This window comes from Squalius cephalus, assembly GCF_949319135.1.
Source record: "Squalius cephalus genome assembly, chromosome: 3".
Lineage (NCBI taxonomy): Eukaryota > Metazoa > Chordata > Actinopteri > Cypriniformes > Leuciscidae > Squalius > Squalius cephalus.
The window spans coordinates 22861706-22880993 of record NC_137124.1 but is presented as its reverse complement, the minus strand read 5'-3'; the positions used below and the strand labels follow the sequence as shown (position 1 = coordinate 22880993).

Genomic DNA, 19288 nt, shown 5'->3' with positions numbered 1-19288 from the left:
TGATTTCATTGTGACATTAAACAGCCTCTGGAGTGATAATATCTGTACTGAATACTCCCCAAATCTCTCCATACATTCATGTTGTTATTTGATGCTTTCTTAATAAAGTTAAGAAACTTTCTTAATAAAGTGCAAAACTTAAAATATGCACATACAGCATAAGCAGGATTTAGCAGGTAGCTAATTGGCCTCAAGAGTTCACGATATCTGTAATAAAATTATGTAAGCCATTCACCAATTGTGAATACAGCCCTAAAACAGTCAAAATAATAGAACAGGGGTCTTATTACAGAAACATTTTCAGTTAGGATGTCATTTAGAAAACTGAACTCGTCAAATCTTAACAGAGACGTAAGATAGGAAGTTTCTTTATTACAGTCCCAGGTCACTTCAGAAACACCCTGAAACAGTCAGATCCAATAGCATGGTACATTTTCAAATGTTGTGGTCTGGCTATTCTTTGGTGCAAAGAGATGGGGTGTTATGTGTGGTAGAGAAGTCTAGCTATGACTAAATGCTTGACAAGGAGTAAATAAATTGAAATGGGACTTTTGTGACATGAGGTATCCATTAGGCCTGTAACTGATGGAGTAAGTGGCAAGAACCACACATTTGTGACATGATTCGGAAACGGGTTCTGCCCTATTAATGTTGTCCGCACCCTCTGAAAATGTGTGTAATCTCATTTTTGCATAGCCTACAGTGCTGTTGTGATAAATAAAACTCAACACAGGCTACTCCAGTTTTGTGAAAACACAGTGAATGCCTCTGATATGGTGCCTTACAAAATGAATGATCTTGGGTAAGGAAGATATTACTAAATAGAGAAGCATTGTTTTGAGATTACACCAACTAATTGCTTGTTGATTGAACACTTCACGAGTTGATCCTTTGAATTGCTGCTTTAGCATAACAGACGGTGCAAATGTTCATCAATCCATCTGTCATATTAAAATAGCCTAACGGTTTACCAAATGCCTTTTTATTCAAATTTCTGACGAATCTAGGTGATTGTCACATGATATGTGGTGTTCATTGTCATTCTCAAAACGATAAAGTCTTCCGCGCAAAAAAATAAAAAAATTAAATGTTTCCTTTGACCTTGATGTGATTTCTAATTCACATGTTCGTCCACGTTCGCTAATTTTCTACGTTTTGACCAGATGACGTTCCTCGTCATTCACGCACAAAAGTTAGCCGTCGGTGGTGTGAAAAGGAGCGACCGTGTACGTGTGTGTGCCACAAAGCGTGCGAATACGATTTGGCTCTGCGCACATCGTGGACGCACTCTGCAATGCAATCCACACACACACACATTTGATGCAGTACTGCTAGCAAGTACGTTCAGACAACGAGTGAGACACACCCAGAGGAAAAATGGTCTCAACTAATGCGCAAGCACAATCAAAAGGGCTTGAGAATAGCCTGCTTGCGCGGGTTGGAGTCAGTGGCCAGATCGAGAGAAGAAGATTTTTTTTCTGTTTTCTTCAAGGGCAAAATGTCCTGGTATGAAGTGATTTCGAAATAACGTTGTAAAACGACAGAGTCGCCAGTGAAATGCGCTCTCTCAACAAACAACCCAGCCGGTGCACTTTTGTGAAAACAATCATGCGCCAAGCAGTTGCTCTACAGTTTTTTCTAAGGGGTAGCGGAGCGACACACAGACATGACATCAAATATAGGTAAAGTCTATTGCTTTTTGTTCGTTTTAAGAGTCAATAAATGGTATTATAATTATTTGAATGTGTTGTATTTTGCGAATCAAGATGGCGCCGGGCACAGTCAGGTGACCTTGTTTTTTTCCCCTCAATACCAACAATAGTCAAAGCGAGAAACGGAAGTGAATGCTCCCCCTGAAATACGATTGGCTTGTTTGAACTGTAGGAAAAAGCGTGGGCCCGTGGTTGGAGTGTGCGATGTGGCAGTCAAGTGCATGTGACACAAACTTGTTTTTAATAAGACCAGTGGCTACTGGTAACTTATGGGCTCTGCCGTAGCGGTGCTCACTTGTAATAACTGAAAAATAATTACGTCGATATATGTCATATCACCTCTATTCGCTTTATATGTCTATCTATATATATATATATCACGCTATTATATGTCTTACGGGTTTGGCTTGTCCATTTTGTTATGCAACCGTCCCTTCGTTCTTGTTGAATTATTATGCTTCATCTGTTTAAACCATTAATACAATTGACATATCAGCGTTTATAAAAACGGGACCAAATAATGTAAATCTTTCAATGCGGGAAACCCACTTTATTCTGACACATAGTGAGATATGTTCACTGCCTAATCTAACGTTAGACGAGAAGTAATAAAGATTTTTAGCGCAGATAGTCTCGGTGGTCGCCGCCGTGCATTCCCTCCAAAAGGGGGAGGGGTCGTGTTTTCCTGACGGTCCACCACCATCCATCAGTCCAAAGTGACTGTACTTACCTGCCAGGAAAACGCTTCAAGACAGAAGAAGCAGTTTGACTAAATATTACATATATGCACAGCCCTCATTTACCCGACCGTAGCATTTTATTTAACCAACGCGTCAGTCAGTGTATTTCGAAATGTCCTTGTATTCCTATAACCCATATGTTCCCGTCTAAGTGTAGATAAATCCAATCAAAACAAAAGTAACTACCATAACCCTGCTTAGTCTCTGGCGCCTTCGACAGTTCGGTTGATTTTATCGCATAGATGTCACCCTAAAACAGATTCGCTGGATCAACCTAACAGTCCCTGTAACCCCACCCAGCTTGTGATCGAACGCTGATTGGTCGCCAGTGTAGTTGTGAGCGTTTTCACATTTCATTCCGCGTTTCTAATTGGTCGCCGGTGACGACAATCCCACACCCAACTCCCACCCACTGGGGCATCATGTTTGTGAGACTCGCAATAGCTAGTTTGTTAAGAGGCTATAGCTGAATGTGCAGCAAAGACTCCAAGTCTAAACTGCGCTCTTTGGTTTAAATCACTCATTTAGAGTTCAATAACATGGATATGAAAAAGAGAATTCACCTGGAGTTGCGGAACCGGACGCCGTCAGACGTAAGCATCTTTATTAATTGCTGAGTGATATGATTTTATTAAAACTGTTGGTTAGAGTAGTTCTGCGTGGATGGACAACGCTAGATGTGCACGCGTCAAGTTGATGTCTTGAATGAAAAGTTTGCGGCGACTTTGTTACAAGCCTAGAGCCTCGGATGTTGTTATCTCAGTATACCTACACACGGCCCATAAGTTTATCAGTTTTACTGGTTATTTTATTCCCAACTTTCGGGAGATCTTTTGATGATGCTGTGGTCGGAAACTGCAAGAGCTCCATGCATTCAGTGTATAAACAAGGGAAGCGGCGTGAGAAGCCATATTTGTAACTTTGTAGCCCCTGAACGCGCCCTTTTCCTTTGCATCCTCAGTGCTGCAAAAGTCGCCTGCCGTCAGTTCATGCCTCTCTCACACTTTCGCACATCCATTTTCAATTCAACATTCATACTTTCCCGTCACAGTGGTCGTTGACCAGTTCGGTAACTTGTTGTGGGACGCATTTTGTGAATAGCTGTGCAGACGGATTGACAGATAGCTTGCGATAAACGCGATCGGTCAACTAAATTTCGTGGCATCTCTCCAGCTAAAAGCTTTTAAATTGAAAGCATTTACATTTCCCAATCGAGGAAAGTTGTGTAAATACTTAGGCGGGATCTTTTCGTGGGCTTTTGGCACGTTAGTGATAATAGTCTCCTATTTGATCTAGATGGGAAAACGAGCGCATTTGTTGTTTGATAGCAGTATAGAAAGGAATCGCGTCACATCAGATCTAGTTGCATTAAGGTGCCCAAACCTATTTAAAACTGCATTATATGTCGACGACACATTGCCAGAATGCAAAGACCAAATCGACACTCTCTTCTTCTTAAATATCCCTCGTGTTTTTCTTACTGTATATCAAGTCTCACAAGTGTAACCACGTTCTCTGATGAATTTATTGCAATGTTATCAAGGTCCCTGTTATTGCCCCTTTACGCATACCCAAGTACGCTGTAATAGAGCTCGTAATTAAAATGTCATAACCGTATTCCGAGCACTTCTGTGCGTCTCAGCTGGCGGGATAAAGAGATTTCCAGCCGTGTGGCTCTGCTTGTTATTTACATGGACTGGGCGCTTATGTGAGCGCTACGCAACTTGAAGCTGCGCTGCTCTAGTTGCAAGATCTAGGACAAGCCGCCATTTTAACCAGCAACAAAGACGCACGATATTTAATCGAACAGAGAGAATAGTTGCCGCCGTCTCTTTCCTTTGAACCGACTAGAACCGTTGAATATAGGGAGTCGAGCGTCTGTGAAGCCGGAAATTTCATCTTTATTCCCTGAAAGTCAATACCTTTCGCTTAAAGAGCGACTCAGTTGCATTATCATGCGCCTCAGTCTCTGCCCCTCCTACTCGTGAATTCTTGGGTCCGTCCTCGTGTCTTTGCTCTTCCAAGACAATGCAATGAATTTGTGTAACACCCAGGCTATCGTTTACGCGTCTTTACTTTGCTGTTCGAGCACACACACACGCACGCACTGTAGTAAAAATGCTCGACCCAGAGGATAACAATGTACGCTGCTTGTTGCGGAGTCAGCCATTTTGTTGGATGGGGAGTCAAATGTGAGATTTTGTCAAAGCACCGAAACATGCCCCCCTATCTGTTACCGTAGACCGCATGCTGAAGTAAACTTTACAATTGAATGGCGCCAGATTTGCGACGTGTTTATTTGCTCCCTTTATTTTCCTCCTCCTAATTTAAGGTATTCTACTTATGATTAAAATTAGCATTTTTTATTTGTTTGTTGATAACAATGTAAACTATATAAATAAGGAATTTCCATATTTTTACGTTTTTTGTTTTGTTTTGGTGGGTCAGCACAATAAAAGTGTAAACATACAGTGCTCTTTTGGCATGCTGCAAAAGTTAGACAGCTCTTGTGTGAATGAATTTAAGTTGCTTTAACCACCATGTCCACCTCCTCATTGATTTGAAGTTGCTCATGTAGAGGCTATTACAAATGCTGTTTTCATGAATCACAACATTTAATCTCTTGTTCATCTCATATGCCCTTTAACAGGTGAAAGAGCTTGTGCTTGACAACTGTCGGTCAAATGAGGGCAAAATTGAGGGCCTCACTGATGAGTTTGAAGAACTGGAATTTTTAAGCACAATCAACGTAGGCTTGACATCAGTTGCCAATTTGCCTAAGCTTAACAAACTCAAGAAGGTATTAGGCAGTTTCGTGTCTTCTTTTTTTTAGAAGTATCAAAATATATATATTTTTCAGGCTGTTAGTCCCCCCTCCAGTCTTATTAATATGGCACTGAATCTTGCTCTCCACAGCTCGAGCTTAGCGATAACAGAATCTCAGGTGGTCTGGAGGTACTGGCAGAGAAGTGTCCCAACCTCACCCATCTCAACCTCAGTGGCAACAAAATTAAAGACCTCAGCACCATCGAACCCCTGGTAAGCTATATTCTTGTCATATCCTATTTTGCTTTATATATATATACATATATATATATATATATATATGTATGTATTATTATTGTCATTGTTTTGACCTCCTGTCCTTTTCCCAACAGAAAAAATTGGAAAGCCTCAAAAGTTTAGACTTGTTCAACTGTGAGGTGACAAACCTGAATGACTACAGAGAAAATGTTTTCAAGCTGCTCCCTCAGCTGACATATCTCGACGGCTATGACAAAGAGGATAAAGAAGCGCCAGACTCTGATGCTGAAGCTTACGTTGAAGGCCTAGATGATGATGAGGATGATGAAGATGGTATGTTTCTAAAGAGTTGGGCTGATAATGTGCTTCAAGGTGCATAATTATTTTAATTTCGTTTAAGGAATTCATTTGTCATTGACCTAATTTTGTCTGCAGAGGGAGAAGAGGAGGAGTATGATGAAGATGCAGCTCCAGGGGATGAAGATGAAGAAGAGGGGGAGGAGGATGATGAGGAAGAGGGAGAAGAGGAGGAAGAAGAGGACATCAGCGGAGAGGTTAATGCTGGAAGAAAATGTTGATTCCTTTTTTTATATCGAAATATACAAACATGGTATAAATTTGTGCCTTTTTCTAACTTTTAGGAAGAGGAGGAAGAGGACTTAAATGACGGCGAGGTAGATGATGAGGAAGACTTTGGTAAGTGAAGAGATTAAGACCACAGTTAATACAATAAAGTGTTACCAGCTGTGAACTGAATGCTGATAAGCAGGGTGAGAATAAGAGTAAACAAAATTTCTGGTCCTCCTTTGTTGTGTTTACAGAGGAGGAACGGGGTCAGAAGAGGAAAAGAGAACTGGATGAGGAAGGGGAGGAAGATGAGGACTGAACATGGACTCTCCCCCTATCCCCCCCTCCCCCATTGTGATCTGACCGTTTAACCCCTGTATATCTGTCCTATTGTCACTCTTCGATGGTTTGGGGAGGTATTCAAATGGTAGGGGGTGGGGCTAGTATAAACGAGGACACAGTTTAAATATTTGTTTTTAGCTTTTTTGTTGTTGATGTTGTTGTTTTTTTTTTTGTTTTTTTTTTTGGTTTGGTTTGTACTTTCAGTTTGATTCCCTTCATTTTCTCCAAAAGCTCTTCAAATGGCTGACAACACAGTGTGGAAATTTATTATTGTTGGAAAACAGACCAGTATGCTCTTGTAATTTTTTCCCTGTCTTTACTGTTGATGCCTAAATGCTGGTGATGACTTGTGTATTAAAAAAGAAAAAAACAACCAAAAACCTTTTAGAAGTGCATGGCTGACTCTATTTTAAAGTTGACTACTGGATTTCAAGGAAGAACATTTTCTAACCCACTTTTTTATTGCATCTTTTTTATTTGTGTATTTTTTTTGTTGTTGTTGTTTTCTTTTCTTTTTTTTTCTTTTTTGGTGTTTTCATCATCATCCCCACCACCACATGACGTGCTGTTTAGGCATGAAGAACACATCATGATGTCTGCTTGGACATGCACAGTTCAACCTCTCAATGTGATTTTTATTTTATTTTTTAATGTTCAGAGCCGAATGTCTGCCCTTGTCAAATGAGTCCTAAACCCCTTCTCCCTTTGTGTGGATAGTTCAGAGGTTTCTGTTCTTTGTAAATAATGACCAAATATATTTTTTTTCTGATTCCCTTTGATAATGGCAGACATTTTCACAAATAATCTCAGTTGTAACCATTAACTGTAATAAAATGAATGAAAATGCAAGTGGTTCTATGGTAATTTGAAATATCTGTTCTGACTGGCACAGAAAATCCATATATTGTAATTAGTTGTGATTACATGATCAATAGATTGTTTTTGAGTCTGGTGCAGAAATGGCTAGTGTATATCATCTCGCAATGAATATTTCGGATTAATTGAATATATGAAGTGAAATTGCATTGTGAAGCTCAGGGAAAATAGCTTGTATATTTTTGATGATGCGTAACTGGATATTGTGTAAATATTCAGAAGCGTCATGCCAATTATTTAAATAGAAAGCATACGCAATTTTAACAGCTGTATCCAGTTGTCAGATCATACTGATTGAAATTTTTACATGAATAAAAGTCAGCATTTTTGTTCAAATGAATATTAACTGTATATGCATGTGCTTTGTTAACATGAAAATGAAAGCATTGCATACAGTGTAACTAAGGTGTCTCAGTCTGTGGGGACAGATTGTCATATTTTTGTTCAAGAATGTCAGGTAAATTAAGCTATAGTCTACTCTAGACGGTTGTATTTTATGCACGTTAACGCTCTTCCTCAGGAAGGGGTTTTTACTTTGAATGCAATTACCCTTAGTGCAACATGCTGTAGTTAGTAAGCTAATCATAATGAATGGTGATATACAGAGTAGTGATTATCTATTAATGTTCCTCATTTTAATCAAAGACAAAGGTTAGCCTAATGTCTTGCGTCATAATTCTTCAGGCACTGTCAGCACGAAATATTTCAACATTAATTGTGTTTGTGTAGGCAATGAGCATCTTGTCTGACACCAAAATTAAGGGGTTCAAGTAGCCTATAACATAAATATTCTGGCACCTCGCAATGTGAACATCTAAATTATTACCCACTTCACCTTAACATCCAAAGGGATACACAGTGTATTGTAAGGTATGAGATTGGTAATGTACAGGCCACATAAACACACTATTCCTAACTTTTTTTGAGGCCCATTTAGGTATGCTAATATTTTTACTTGAACCACATGCTAGGATATTATCTAAGGACTATTGTGTGTCTGAAATGCAGGCTAGGATATTAACTAAGGACTACTGTCTGTGTTTGAACTGCTCATTAATGCGTTTGCAGGATGCTGTGTAGTGTTTGCTTAATGGCAAGTGTAGTGTAGGCCTATTTGCTATCCATACACATGCGCAAGATTGTGGCTTCACTGCCCCCTAATGGTAGAATTCTTCGAATGCACTCAAAACGCTCTATTACTATGCAATAATGAAGCAGGAGCTGCTGCTGGGGTTTATCTTGTTTTATAAGGCAAAATATTTGAAAAAAGCTTGATGTTTATAGTTTTTTAATTAAATAGCGACAAACACTCACAGAGGAGGACCGACTTTGCTTTCCGTGCTGGTCGAGCGAGGTTTGAGAGCTTACAGGAATCAAGTGATCCGTTTTATCAATGATAAGAATTTAACACAACAGATCATGGGTGGCCCAGTAAGTGTGCCATTCAATTTTTAAAAACGATATTTTCCAGTTTGTTCTGGGCAAAATAAATGTGTTCATATAATATAATTAATAGGTTAACCTTTACAGAGCAGTGCGCATTGAAGAGCGTGACTGCACCTATAGTGTTTTGTGGCGCATTATATTTGCCCACAGGGAATTTGTCCACTTACAATAAAACATTTAAAAGCGCTTACATTGAAAATTCTAAGCGGAATACAATGCATTTTACAAAAACTGACATCCAATCTAAAAAGCAATCTGTATAATTAAGAGGTCAAATGTTTGAATATTATATCAGGACTGAAAGGATAAATTCATTGTTACAAGCTACAAACCTGAAACTCAAGACACTTCATTTAAAATAACTGAAAATGGAAGTCAATAGGTTTAATTTAAATGTTAATAAAAAAACAATGCTCCATTATGACAGTCTTTAAAATAAACAATACCTTTCAATCATCTTACTGAATCAAAAAATGTAACAATTTTTGTCTTTCTTTGAATCCTCCTATGAAACTACAGTGTAGGTCTCTAATACTACATCTAGGCTAATTCATTTCATGATTGGATTTTACAATTAGTGGATTTTTTTTCCATCCGTATATTGCAAAAGTTTATTTAAATGAAAAAAACCCATTTGAATTATATAAGCTGTTACTTATATAGACTGACTTGAACATACTTCACACTGCACAATGTGAGGAGGATCTAAATTATGGGAAGAAACAGAGTCCCCAACTTATATTAGTAAAAACTCGAAACTTCAGGACTCAGGAGCATGTCAGCTGGGTAAAAGTCATCTGTCGAAAGATTGCTGGACTGCGGCGCTTGAGTTTCTACATTAAAACAGCACTGTGGGTCATATCCTAATGATGCAATAGAACTAGTGTTTACATGAGATAACAGCTTGATGGGTGAAGCATGTCTGTTTGACCTTATTAAAACACTTGTTTATCTCTATATGGAGTTTATTAAGCGGTTTAAAACAAGGGCTAATAGCACAAAGGAAAAAAGAAATGAAATAAATAATTCTAATATTTAAAGTCTACAATTATGAGATGATAATGCAATGAATATCTTGTACCAAAATCAATCAATCCACTGCAGGTAGACTGGCAGTGTGACTGAAGATGGGAGACTTTTCACAGGGTAGCCTAAGTGAATCATCAGTCCAATAAAGTCAACTTAGCACACAGCAGCTGTGGGGTCAACACTGAGGGTCAGAGTGAAACACTGCTTTATGAAGACAAGCGCTTGGTCTCCAGTGGTCTTGAAGGAAGGATATTTGAGTGTTAGGAAAAAGGAAGCCCATGTGTTTCAGCAGCGCTGGGGGCTTATAGCTAGTGTGTCACTTTAGCAGATCAACAGAAACAGCACAGATCCCACGTCAAATGCTGCTACCATTGCTGCTGCTGTTGTTATTGTTGTTGATGTTTGGGCTGTTCCTTAAGTTATTGAGCTCCAGCTCAAGCTGTCTGATCTTAATGTCCTTCTGCGCAAGTTCGTCCTTCAGTCGGCGCAACTCTTCCTGCTGCCTGAAGAACATCCGCAAGAGCTGCAAATCACAACGCAAAGGGTTACACACGGATATGTGCTAAATTGTCCTTTCAACAACCATATTAAATCTTAACAGAATCATGGTAACACCTCATTCTCTGTACGGGGAGGCACGTTTTCTAGCAGGTCAATCCCATTGACCACTCCGCCCTTCTTCTCCTTCACTGGTGCCTTGAACACCAGCTTGTTGGGTCTGTTGTAGCCCTCTTTTAAGGACATGAGCACCGGACCTAGACGTGTACATGCATACAAGGATTAGCTTAATTTCAACCTTTGTCTTCAAATATTTTAATTCTTTACCTCGGTTGATTCCACTGAGCCACTCATCAGCAGACAGAGCAGGTTCTGTCCCGGGAGTCATGGGATATATGTCCTCCTGATAGGTTTCAGACTGAAAAGAAACAGGGTGTTCATGTAGGCTACTGTTTTTACACTATTAGCATTAGGTGATAATAACAAGGCTCTGGATAGGTAAATGTTCAGTCTAAACAACTACTTGGACTCCAGAGTGTCACAGAAAGCACACTATTGCCACTGTGTTCATGGTGCAGAGCACTTAAAGGTGCTGTAGGAGATCTGGGAAAATGCTCTAAAAGCGTACGTCCCACCCTCCCTGCAAATCGCCGTCTAAAGACACGCTTCCTGAAAGCATGAACGCGCACAGCCAAGAAGACCGGAGACAATGTTACTGCAATACATCATGTGCCATTCACCGGTGAGAAAACGTTACAGTACAGACAGTGAGTAACAGTACTACAATACCAAACGTAAAAAGAATTAGAATTAGATGCAGCAAGTTTTCAGTTTGTTTAGCTAGAAAAACTTCACGTCAGTGTGCAATAATATTTCTTGCATGACGGTTTCCACGATGAGAGTCTGCTTGGCTCAGATAAAGATATAAAGATCGTAGATCCTTTGCCAGGGCCACTTGTTGTCGATTCAGAAGGAAAGTTAGGTTGTTTCTGCTTGCCTGCCATTCTCGCTCTGTCTGCACAGCGTACGTGAACGCGCTGATGACGAACAGCCTGCGCAGTGGTATGCAAACACACATTGGCCGACAGGGAACACATGCTATAGGACCGTTTGGACCGAACGCAACGATTGAACAAACATTTTATTGTCCTACCACTTCCACAGTCGACATATATTTATAAAAATACATTTAGACCCTTTAACAGAGTGATTGCTAACAGGATATGAGGAGACTTTCAACCAGCATAACAAAAAATGTCACCTATGGCACCTTTAAGGTTGCTTCAGGACGTGTGAATGAAACCTTTGGATGAAAAGGAAACTCAGTATCTGAGTAAAATTATTCCCAGGTATAAGAATAAGGCATGACCTTATTCTTACAGGTTTATGTGGGTTTGCTGTTTTTTAAGGTTTCTGCTACAAATAAAACAATTAGCAAATGCTTTGTGTGTGAGTAAAAACAGGGGTTTTCAAAACTTTGAATGCCTGGGACTCTGAAATATGACAGACTAAATATTATGTGATAAAATAGCAAATGTGTTGATTCCAATTTTTTTCCAATTAATATTAGCTATATATTCATTTTACTAAAGTAAAAAAATGAATATGAACAAATTTCATTAACAATAAAATATTACCCAATATTTGTACCCAACAGTAGATTTCCATTTTTATTTCAAATTCATTTGTATAACACTTTACATAAGAAATATAACTTCAAAGCAGCTATATTGAATAGTTCCATAAAACTAGCAAGTATATATAACTAATCTTGAACATATGTATGGTACAAGGAATGCAGGAGAATACACACACACACACATATATATATATATATATATATACTGTATGTATATATGTATATACAGTGCTATGCATAAGTTTAGACACCCATGCTAAAGTTGACTAAAAAGAGGAATAAAAAATCATTTTTTGGAAATTGAACTTAATGCCTTAATTTAAAAAATTAGGAAAAATCCAACCTTTAAGGACACCAATTTTCTTTGTGAATGAATAATGTATTGTAAATAAATAAATGTTCTTCCTTAAAATACAGGGTGCATATGTTTGAACACCCCTATGTTAAATTCCCATAGAGGCAGGCAGATTTTTATTTTTAAAGGCCAGTTACTTCATGGATCCAGGATACTATCCATCCTGATAAAGTTCCCTTGGCCTTTGGAATTAAAATAGCCCCACATCATCACATAGCCTTCACCATTCCTAGAGATTGGCGTGGTTTTAGTTCAGTTAGCCTAATAGCTGGTTTGATTTGCATTGAGAGATGATCTTATGGAAAGTACTCCATGCCAATCTCTAGGTATGGTGAAGGGTGTGTGATGATGTGGGGCTATTTTAATTCCAAAGGCCAAGGGAACTTTATCAGGATGGATAGTATCCTGGATCCATGAAGTAACTGGCCTTTAAAAATAAAAATCTGCCTGCCTCTATGGGAATTTAACATAGGGGTGTTCAAACATATGCACCCTGTATTTTAAGGAAGAACATTTATTTATTTACAATACATTATTCATTCAGAAAGAAAATCGGTGTCCTTAAAGGTTGGATTTTTCCTCATTTTTTAAATTAAGGCATTAAGTTCAATTTCCAAAAGATGATTTTTTATTCCTCTTTTTAGTCAACTTTAGCATGGGTGTCTAAACTTATGCATAGCACTGTAAATATATATATATATATATATATATATATATATATATATATATATATATATATATATATTTGCATACTGTTAAATTGTATAACACCTCCCCCCCACCCCCTTGTCGCCCCCTGGGTTAAACTGCTGGAGGTGCAACAACCGATTTCTCCAATATCATGAATGATAGATGTGGGTTGATAGATTTCAGGACCATTTGCACTGGATTTATTTGGGTGTGTGTAGATTTTAAAATTGTGGGGTTGAGTGGATGCTGTCCTTCCCATTGTTTGTGAAGCCTAAACAATAATGGGCCAACCCGCCACTGCCCATTCTGTCCAGAGCACAAAAACACACATGCTGTGTCTCACATTGAGGTTATTACACGGCTCACTACTCTCATCTCACTGAGGTGGCAGTTACACCAGCAACAGAGAGGTGATGGATTCCTCCATCCTGTCAAATGGCTTGCTTAAAAAAAAAAAAAGGCAGTTTACACAACTATTACCTGAGACCTCATACAAGGGATGTGTCTACTGTCTAGCACAAATTTCTCTCGTCCTTCAGTGGAACCCTCAATGATTCATTTAATTGGGAACCGCGGACTGATATCTTCATGGTGCTTATGCTCACCCTTCTAGGTACGATCATAGAGATTGGCTCAATCAGGCCCTTCAGAGTCACCAACTTATAAAACCTGAAGACTTCACATGCTCCTACGTCTAGTCCATGCTTCGGCATCACTCCTATCAGAACACACATGAGAAGTTGAACATTAGACACTAGTCATTGGCATGCTTATTGTTGGTTTTGTCTTGATATGGAAGAGATCATAACACAATACATATCTGGTTTATTAGAGGAGAAACTACTAATTAAATAAAAGTGCTATCCACTTAAAGGTATACTTACAAAGTACCAGTTTTAACCCTAGACTGCATAAAGATAGGGTGTGATTCTGATTATTTTTGTCAATAAAAATAATTTCATTCCTTGATATTCCTTACATCATATCAAGCTATATCATATACATATACTGTATTTTTTTTTAAATATATTTTGAAGTGAATAAATGATCATAATTAAAATATTTAAACATTTATTTATAAACAAAATCTTAAATGATTACATTGAAAACTGAGATAAAACCTTTCTATGGAAAAAAACTGAATCCAATATGGGTCATTTTGACCTCCTTTCTAAATTAAAAGTGTTTTGGGGTTTTATTATTGTTTGTTCGTTTATTTATTGCATTCAAGGGTTAATTTTGAAAGTTTTTTACTCCATTTTACAGAGGTTGCTGGTATAGTGTGATCACTGAATGGTGAGAATTTGAGTTTTACCGAGGCCTTTCTGTGGTGCAGGGGACCTGAACTCCATGAGATACTGCAGGTAGGGCTTCTCCAGGGTGATCTCATAGTACCGGATGTTCCCATCACCCTACAATTACACCATCTTAGTCAGTTCAAAGACAATTACTGTTTTTTTCTAAGGTGATCTTTTTTCTCATTTGTGATGGCAGTATCAATGTGGCTTTTCAGTATTTGGCTGAACATTTTTATATCGATTTATATATCTAACATACATTACCGTTCAACAGTTTGGGGTCAGTAAGATTTTTTTATGTTTTGTCTCTTATGCTCAAAATATGATCAAAAATACAGTAAAAACAGTAACTGAAAGTTTGAGTTTTCTGAAAGGCACTATATAAAATAAACGTATTATTATAACATTATTATTACAATTTAAAAAAACTTTTCAATTTTAAAATGTATTTTTTTCATGTGATGGCAAAGCTGAATTTTCAGCAGTCATTAATCCAGTCTTCAGTGTCACATGTGTCATGTGACAGTCTTCAGTGTCTTCAGACATCAATGTGCTGATTTGGTGCTCAAGAAAAAAATCTTATCATTGTTGAAAATGCTCGTTATAAAAGCTTAATGTTTCTGTTAGAAATTGTGTTTTTTCAAGATTCTTTCCTGGACAGAAAGTTCAAACGAATAGCATTTATTTGAAATGGAAATCTTTTGTAAAATTATAAGTGTCTTTTTTTTTTTTACTATTAAATGCATCCTTCCTGAAAAAAAATGTACGGATGCCGAACTTTTGAACGAAGTGCATATTTACAAGCTTTAAAGTATGTAAGAATCCTTATCAGTATGGAGTAATGTGTACCTTGCCTGCTAAGTAGAGCATATGTGTGTCTGCATCATAGAATGGAAAAAGCAGTCCTGACAGGCCGTCAATCTCCTCTTCAATGATCGGCATGGACAGATCCTCCTGTCATGAGAGACAGTGCAGTAAGAGAGCAAATAACTTTGAACCCAGATTTGCAGATCCTTTTTCTTTTAACAAATTAATGTTGAGATACAGTACTTTCTCAGAACCCTAACAATGTAGGAAGAGCAAAGCAACCAGCTTCTTTACCCATATTCTCTCTCCACTGCAGTTGAGCGTAGCTGTTTAGCTACACTTACACAGAACAATTAATGTGATTCTCACACAATAATTACAGGGAAGATGCTGAGAAGAAAACAATGACTTTCAGCGATCTTAATCTTTAGGGTAATGCAGACATCAGGGACAATGTGTATTTCTGGATGAGTTTTGTAAATGAGCACACACACACACACACACACACACACACACACACACACACACACACACACACACACACACACACACACACACACACACACACACACACACACACACACACACACACACACACACACACACACACACACACACACACACACACACACACACACACACACACACACACACACACACACACACACACACACACACACACACACACACACACACACACACACACACACACACACACACACACACACACACACACACACACACACACACACACACCCACCCACCCATTTGTTTTTCTGCCATTGTGGAGTCTTGACTTAATTTGTCTTTATACTTAACTAATAGTATTTTTTAACACCGAAAACTATACCTACCCCCACCCTGACACATTTTAGCATTTACATTTTAAATAAGATAATATTTTCTGCTTATTAATTTTTTTGTTTATTTTCCTCCTTGACTGATCCCACGTGATTTCAGGTTTAACAGCCCTCGTCGGGAGTGATCAGGTCAAAACCTGACCCACACACATAGGTTGTCCTCACCTGGTCCCAGAGAGCAATCTGGCGTGTGTTCCAGCGAGACACACCTGTCGTTAGGAGTCGTTTCATGTTGCCTAGGAACACAACACGGTTCACTTTGTGGTTTTTAAAGTTTGCCTCCTGCTTGACAATATAAAACAAAAACACGTGAAAATTTCAGTTCTGCAAACAATTTTCTCAATAGTGCATTTACAAAATAAGGGTGCATGAAATATGATGGTTATTCCAAAAATTCATGGTGATGATGGATATTTTCCCTCTCGATGTGTACAAAATATTTTAGAACATATAATAAAATGAGTTTGTGTGTATGGTTATATAAATAAAAAAATACGGTTCAAATATGTTGGGGTTGGTAAGATGTTTTAATGTTTCTAACAGAAGTATCTTATGCTCAACAAGGCTACTGTGAAATAATATTACAATTTAAAATAACTTTTTTCTATTTTAATATATTTTAAAATGTAATTTACTCCTGCAATGGCAAAGCTGAATTTTCAGTAGCCATTACTCCTGTCTTCAGTCATATGATCCATCAGAAATTATTTTAATATGCCGATTTGAAACAGCATTTATTTGAAACAGAAATCTTTTGTAACATTATCAGTGTCTTTACTATACTTTTTAATCAACTTAATGCATACTTGGCGATTATGAAGAGTGCAGAATGAAGTCAATATCAGATATTAGAAGGAATGTGATTGAAATTTGCCATGAGTCTGTCTGTTTACTTGGGACTGTGAGTGTTTGAGTGCTGCATATACTGAAAGACTAAACACACGCAATCCGCACCTGTAGCACTTTGCCAGAGCGGGGCTCAATGACGCGGAGCTTCTTGTCCTTGCAGCTGGTGGCCAGCAGACTCCCCTCTGTGTTAAATGACATACAGAGGACCACGTCTGTGTGGCAGTCAATCATTTTCACCGGCTCCCCAATCTCCAGATTCCAAATCAGGATCTACAGAGAGACAAAAATACCAACAACACATTAGTCATACCTCAGATACAGTCTTTTGACCGTTTTATGTCTGTGAGTGGCAGTATGGCACTCTCATGTTCATACTGTGGACAATCAAAATAAGTTTTCACATACAATCTTAAGTACCAACTGTCCACACCGTCCATGTTTTAACTTTATAGCTCATATTATTGATTTTGAGACTGTCAAATTTCGGTTGTAAAAAATTGTATCACCTTGTAGTCATAGCCAGCACTGAAGAGAATCCCACTAGTGGTTGGGTGCCACTCTATGAGGCCCACGCGTCTGCTGTGACCATACAGTTCTAATACAGGCTCTGTCAAATTCCTTCTCAGTCCTTCATCAGGAATCTCCCATATTCGTACCTGACACATTCACAGACACAAAGATGCAGAACTAAAAAAAAATATCACTTTTAAATCAACTATATCAAGAAGGTTTAAAGGAGAACTCCGGTCAATTTTAACATTGAGCTCATTTTTTTGTCAATTTGGAGTGCTGTCAATACAGAGAACAACGACAAAAATCGGTGTTGCCTACACCGTGTTATCCTCTTTTTAAAATTTGCACCCTGTTGACTTCAATGGGGCAAGTTTTAAACCTGCTTTTAGCCTCTTAACATCCTTGATGTGTCATTACAAGTGCACAGGTCATGTGAGTGATTCCTTCAGAGTGAACACGAGTGAGTCTGACTGCAGTAGATGTGGATAAAAATGATGTTATTTAGCCAGCGCAAATACCTGTATTTACATCCTGTTTTCGGTTGAAGTCCAAAGTAGTCAATTTCCGAGTTCACGCGCGTGATCATAGGTAACTAAACCTATGGGCGTGAACTCGACAATCGATTACTATGGCCTTCGACCGAAAACAGGATGCAAATACAGGTATTTGCGACACCAATGTGTCCCTGAGCAAGACACTTAACCCCTAGTTGCTCCAGAGGCGTGCGACCTCTGACATATATAGCAATTGTAAGTCGCTTTGGATAAAAGCGTCAGCTAAATGAATAAATGTAAATGTAAATGTAAATGTATTTGCGCTGGCTTAAATAACATCATTTTTATCCATTTCTTTCACATCTACTGCAGTCAGACTCACTCGTGTTCACTCTGAAGGAATCACTCACATGACCTGTGCACTTGTAATGACACATCAAGGATGTTAAGAGGCTAAAAGCAGGTTTAAAACTTGCCCCATTGAAGTCAACAGGGTGCAAATTTTAAAAAGAGGATAACACGGTGTAGGCAACACCGATTTTTGTCGTTGTTCTCTGTATTGACAGCACTCCAAATTGACAAAAAAATGAGCTCAATGTTAAAATTGACCGGAGTTCTCCTTTAAGACTCGAATGTCAGGTTAGTTATAATTATATAACTTCATAAATGGTTAAATCAGTCTAATATGACAAATACAATGTATAACAAACACGGAAGCATTAAAATAACTGGATTTACCTATCATAATCCAATCAGAGCTAACTAATAATAATAATAATAACAACAACAATAATGTGTTTACTTATTCTGTCCCTGTTATGATTTTCAGCAAGGCAATATTGGCATTTTTTGTGTGTTTTTATTTTTTTTTTAATTCATTTCAAATCATTTTAATTATTATTTCTCTTTATTTAATTAATTATTTTTTCATTTTGCAGGGTCACTTAAAATGATTTATGTAAATCAAAATCACATTGAAATGACATTTAAATATTTATCCCTTTCCTAATATATCCCTATACTTGATGTGACTTGAGGTTCAATAAATAAAACTTCTATTGGTCCTGTTATATTAATATTTCAGTAATATTTCAGGTTAATGTAAAACTCAGGAAAAGTAAATGGTTTTCCATTAATGACAACAAAAATAAACTGAAACAAGTTTTCACTGTTTCCACAGTTTTTTTTAAATGATGCTGACTAATTTGACCATCATGAGGATTTTACTTACAGAAGAGTCCTCTGAACAAGACGCAATTATGTTGTCATGGAAAGGATTCCATTTGATGTCCAGCACTTTGCCTTGGTGACCACAGACCTTTGGATAGTGAGGGTCGATACGGCCAAACTGCGGGAGGAAAGTATAGGTTACTGATCTGATGGTTTTATTTACACAAATAAAACTATCTATGGACACACATAGCAAGACATGGATAGTTGAAAACATTCAAACAGCTCCATTGTAATACACACAAACGTCCACTGTGTGGCGCTACATAACTACAGTTAGACAGTCAGTAGTAGACAGAATGGTAGTCATGATGTCATG

The 19288-nt window shown here is 38.0% G+C and overlaps 2 protein-coding genes across 3 annotated transcripts in view; one reads left to right on the top strand and one right to left on the bottom strand.

The window, feature by feature from the left end:
• The first annotated feature begins 1179 nt into the window (after positions 1–1179).
• On the top strand, positions 1180–6972 carry anp32a (acidic (leucine-rich) nuclear phosphoprotein 32 family, member A). Its single transcript, XM_079866923.1, has 8 exons — positions 1180–1682; positions 2981–3045; positions 5103–5252; positions 5369–5491; positions 5611–5809; positions 5912–6030; positions 6118–6172; positions 6298–6972. The coding sequence occupies exons 1-8, from the start codon at positions 1667–1669 to the stop codon at positions 6360–6362; spliced, it is 792 nt and encodes a 263-aa protein (XP_079723049.1). The 5' UTR covers positions 1180–1666; the 3' UTR covers positions 6363–6972.
• Positions 6346–19288, bottom strand: part of coro2ba (coronin, actin binding protein, 2Ba) — a 39438-nt gene continuing 26495 nt past the window's right edge. For both annotated transcript variants that reach the window (XM_079866904.1, XM_079866905.1), the window contains exons 3-12: positions 18971–19087; positions 17239–17388; positions 16838–17002; positions 16049–16165; positions 15066–15170; positions 14234–14330; positions 13524–13636; positions 10562–10652; positions 10352–10491; positions 6346–10259 (exon numbers count right to left, since the gene is read on the bottom strand). In XM_079866904.1, the coding sequence (XP_079723030.1) occupies positions 10092–10259; positions 10352–10491; positions 10562–10652; positions 13524–13636; positions 14234–14330; positions 15066–15170; positions 16049–16165; positions 16838–17002; positions 17239–17388; positions 18971–19087 (1263 nt within the window). In that variant the 3' untranslated portion in view covers positions 6346–10091. The remainder of the gene's footprint in view (positions 10260–10351; positions 10492–10561; positions 10653–13523; positions 13637–14233; positions 14331–15065; positions 15171–16048; positions 16166–16837; positions 17003–17238; positions 17389–18970; positions 19088–19288) is intronic.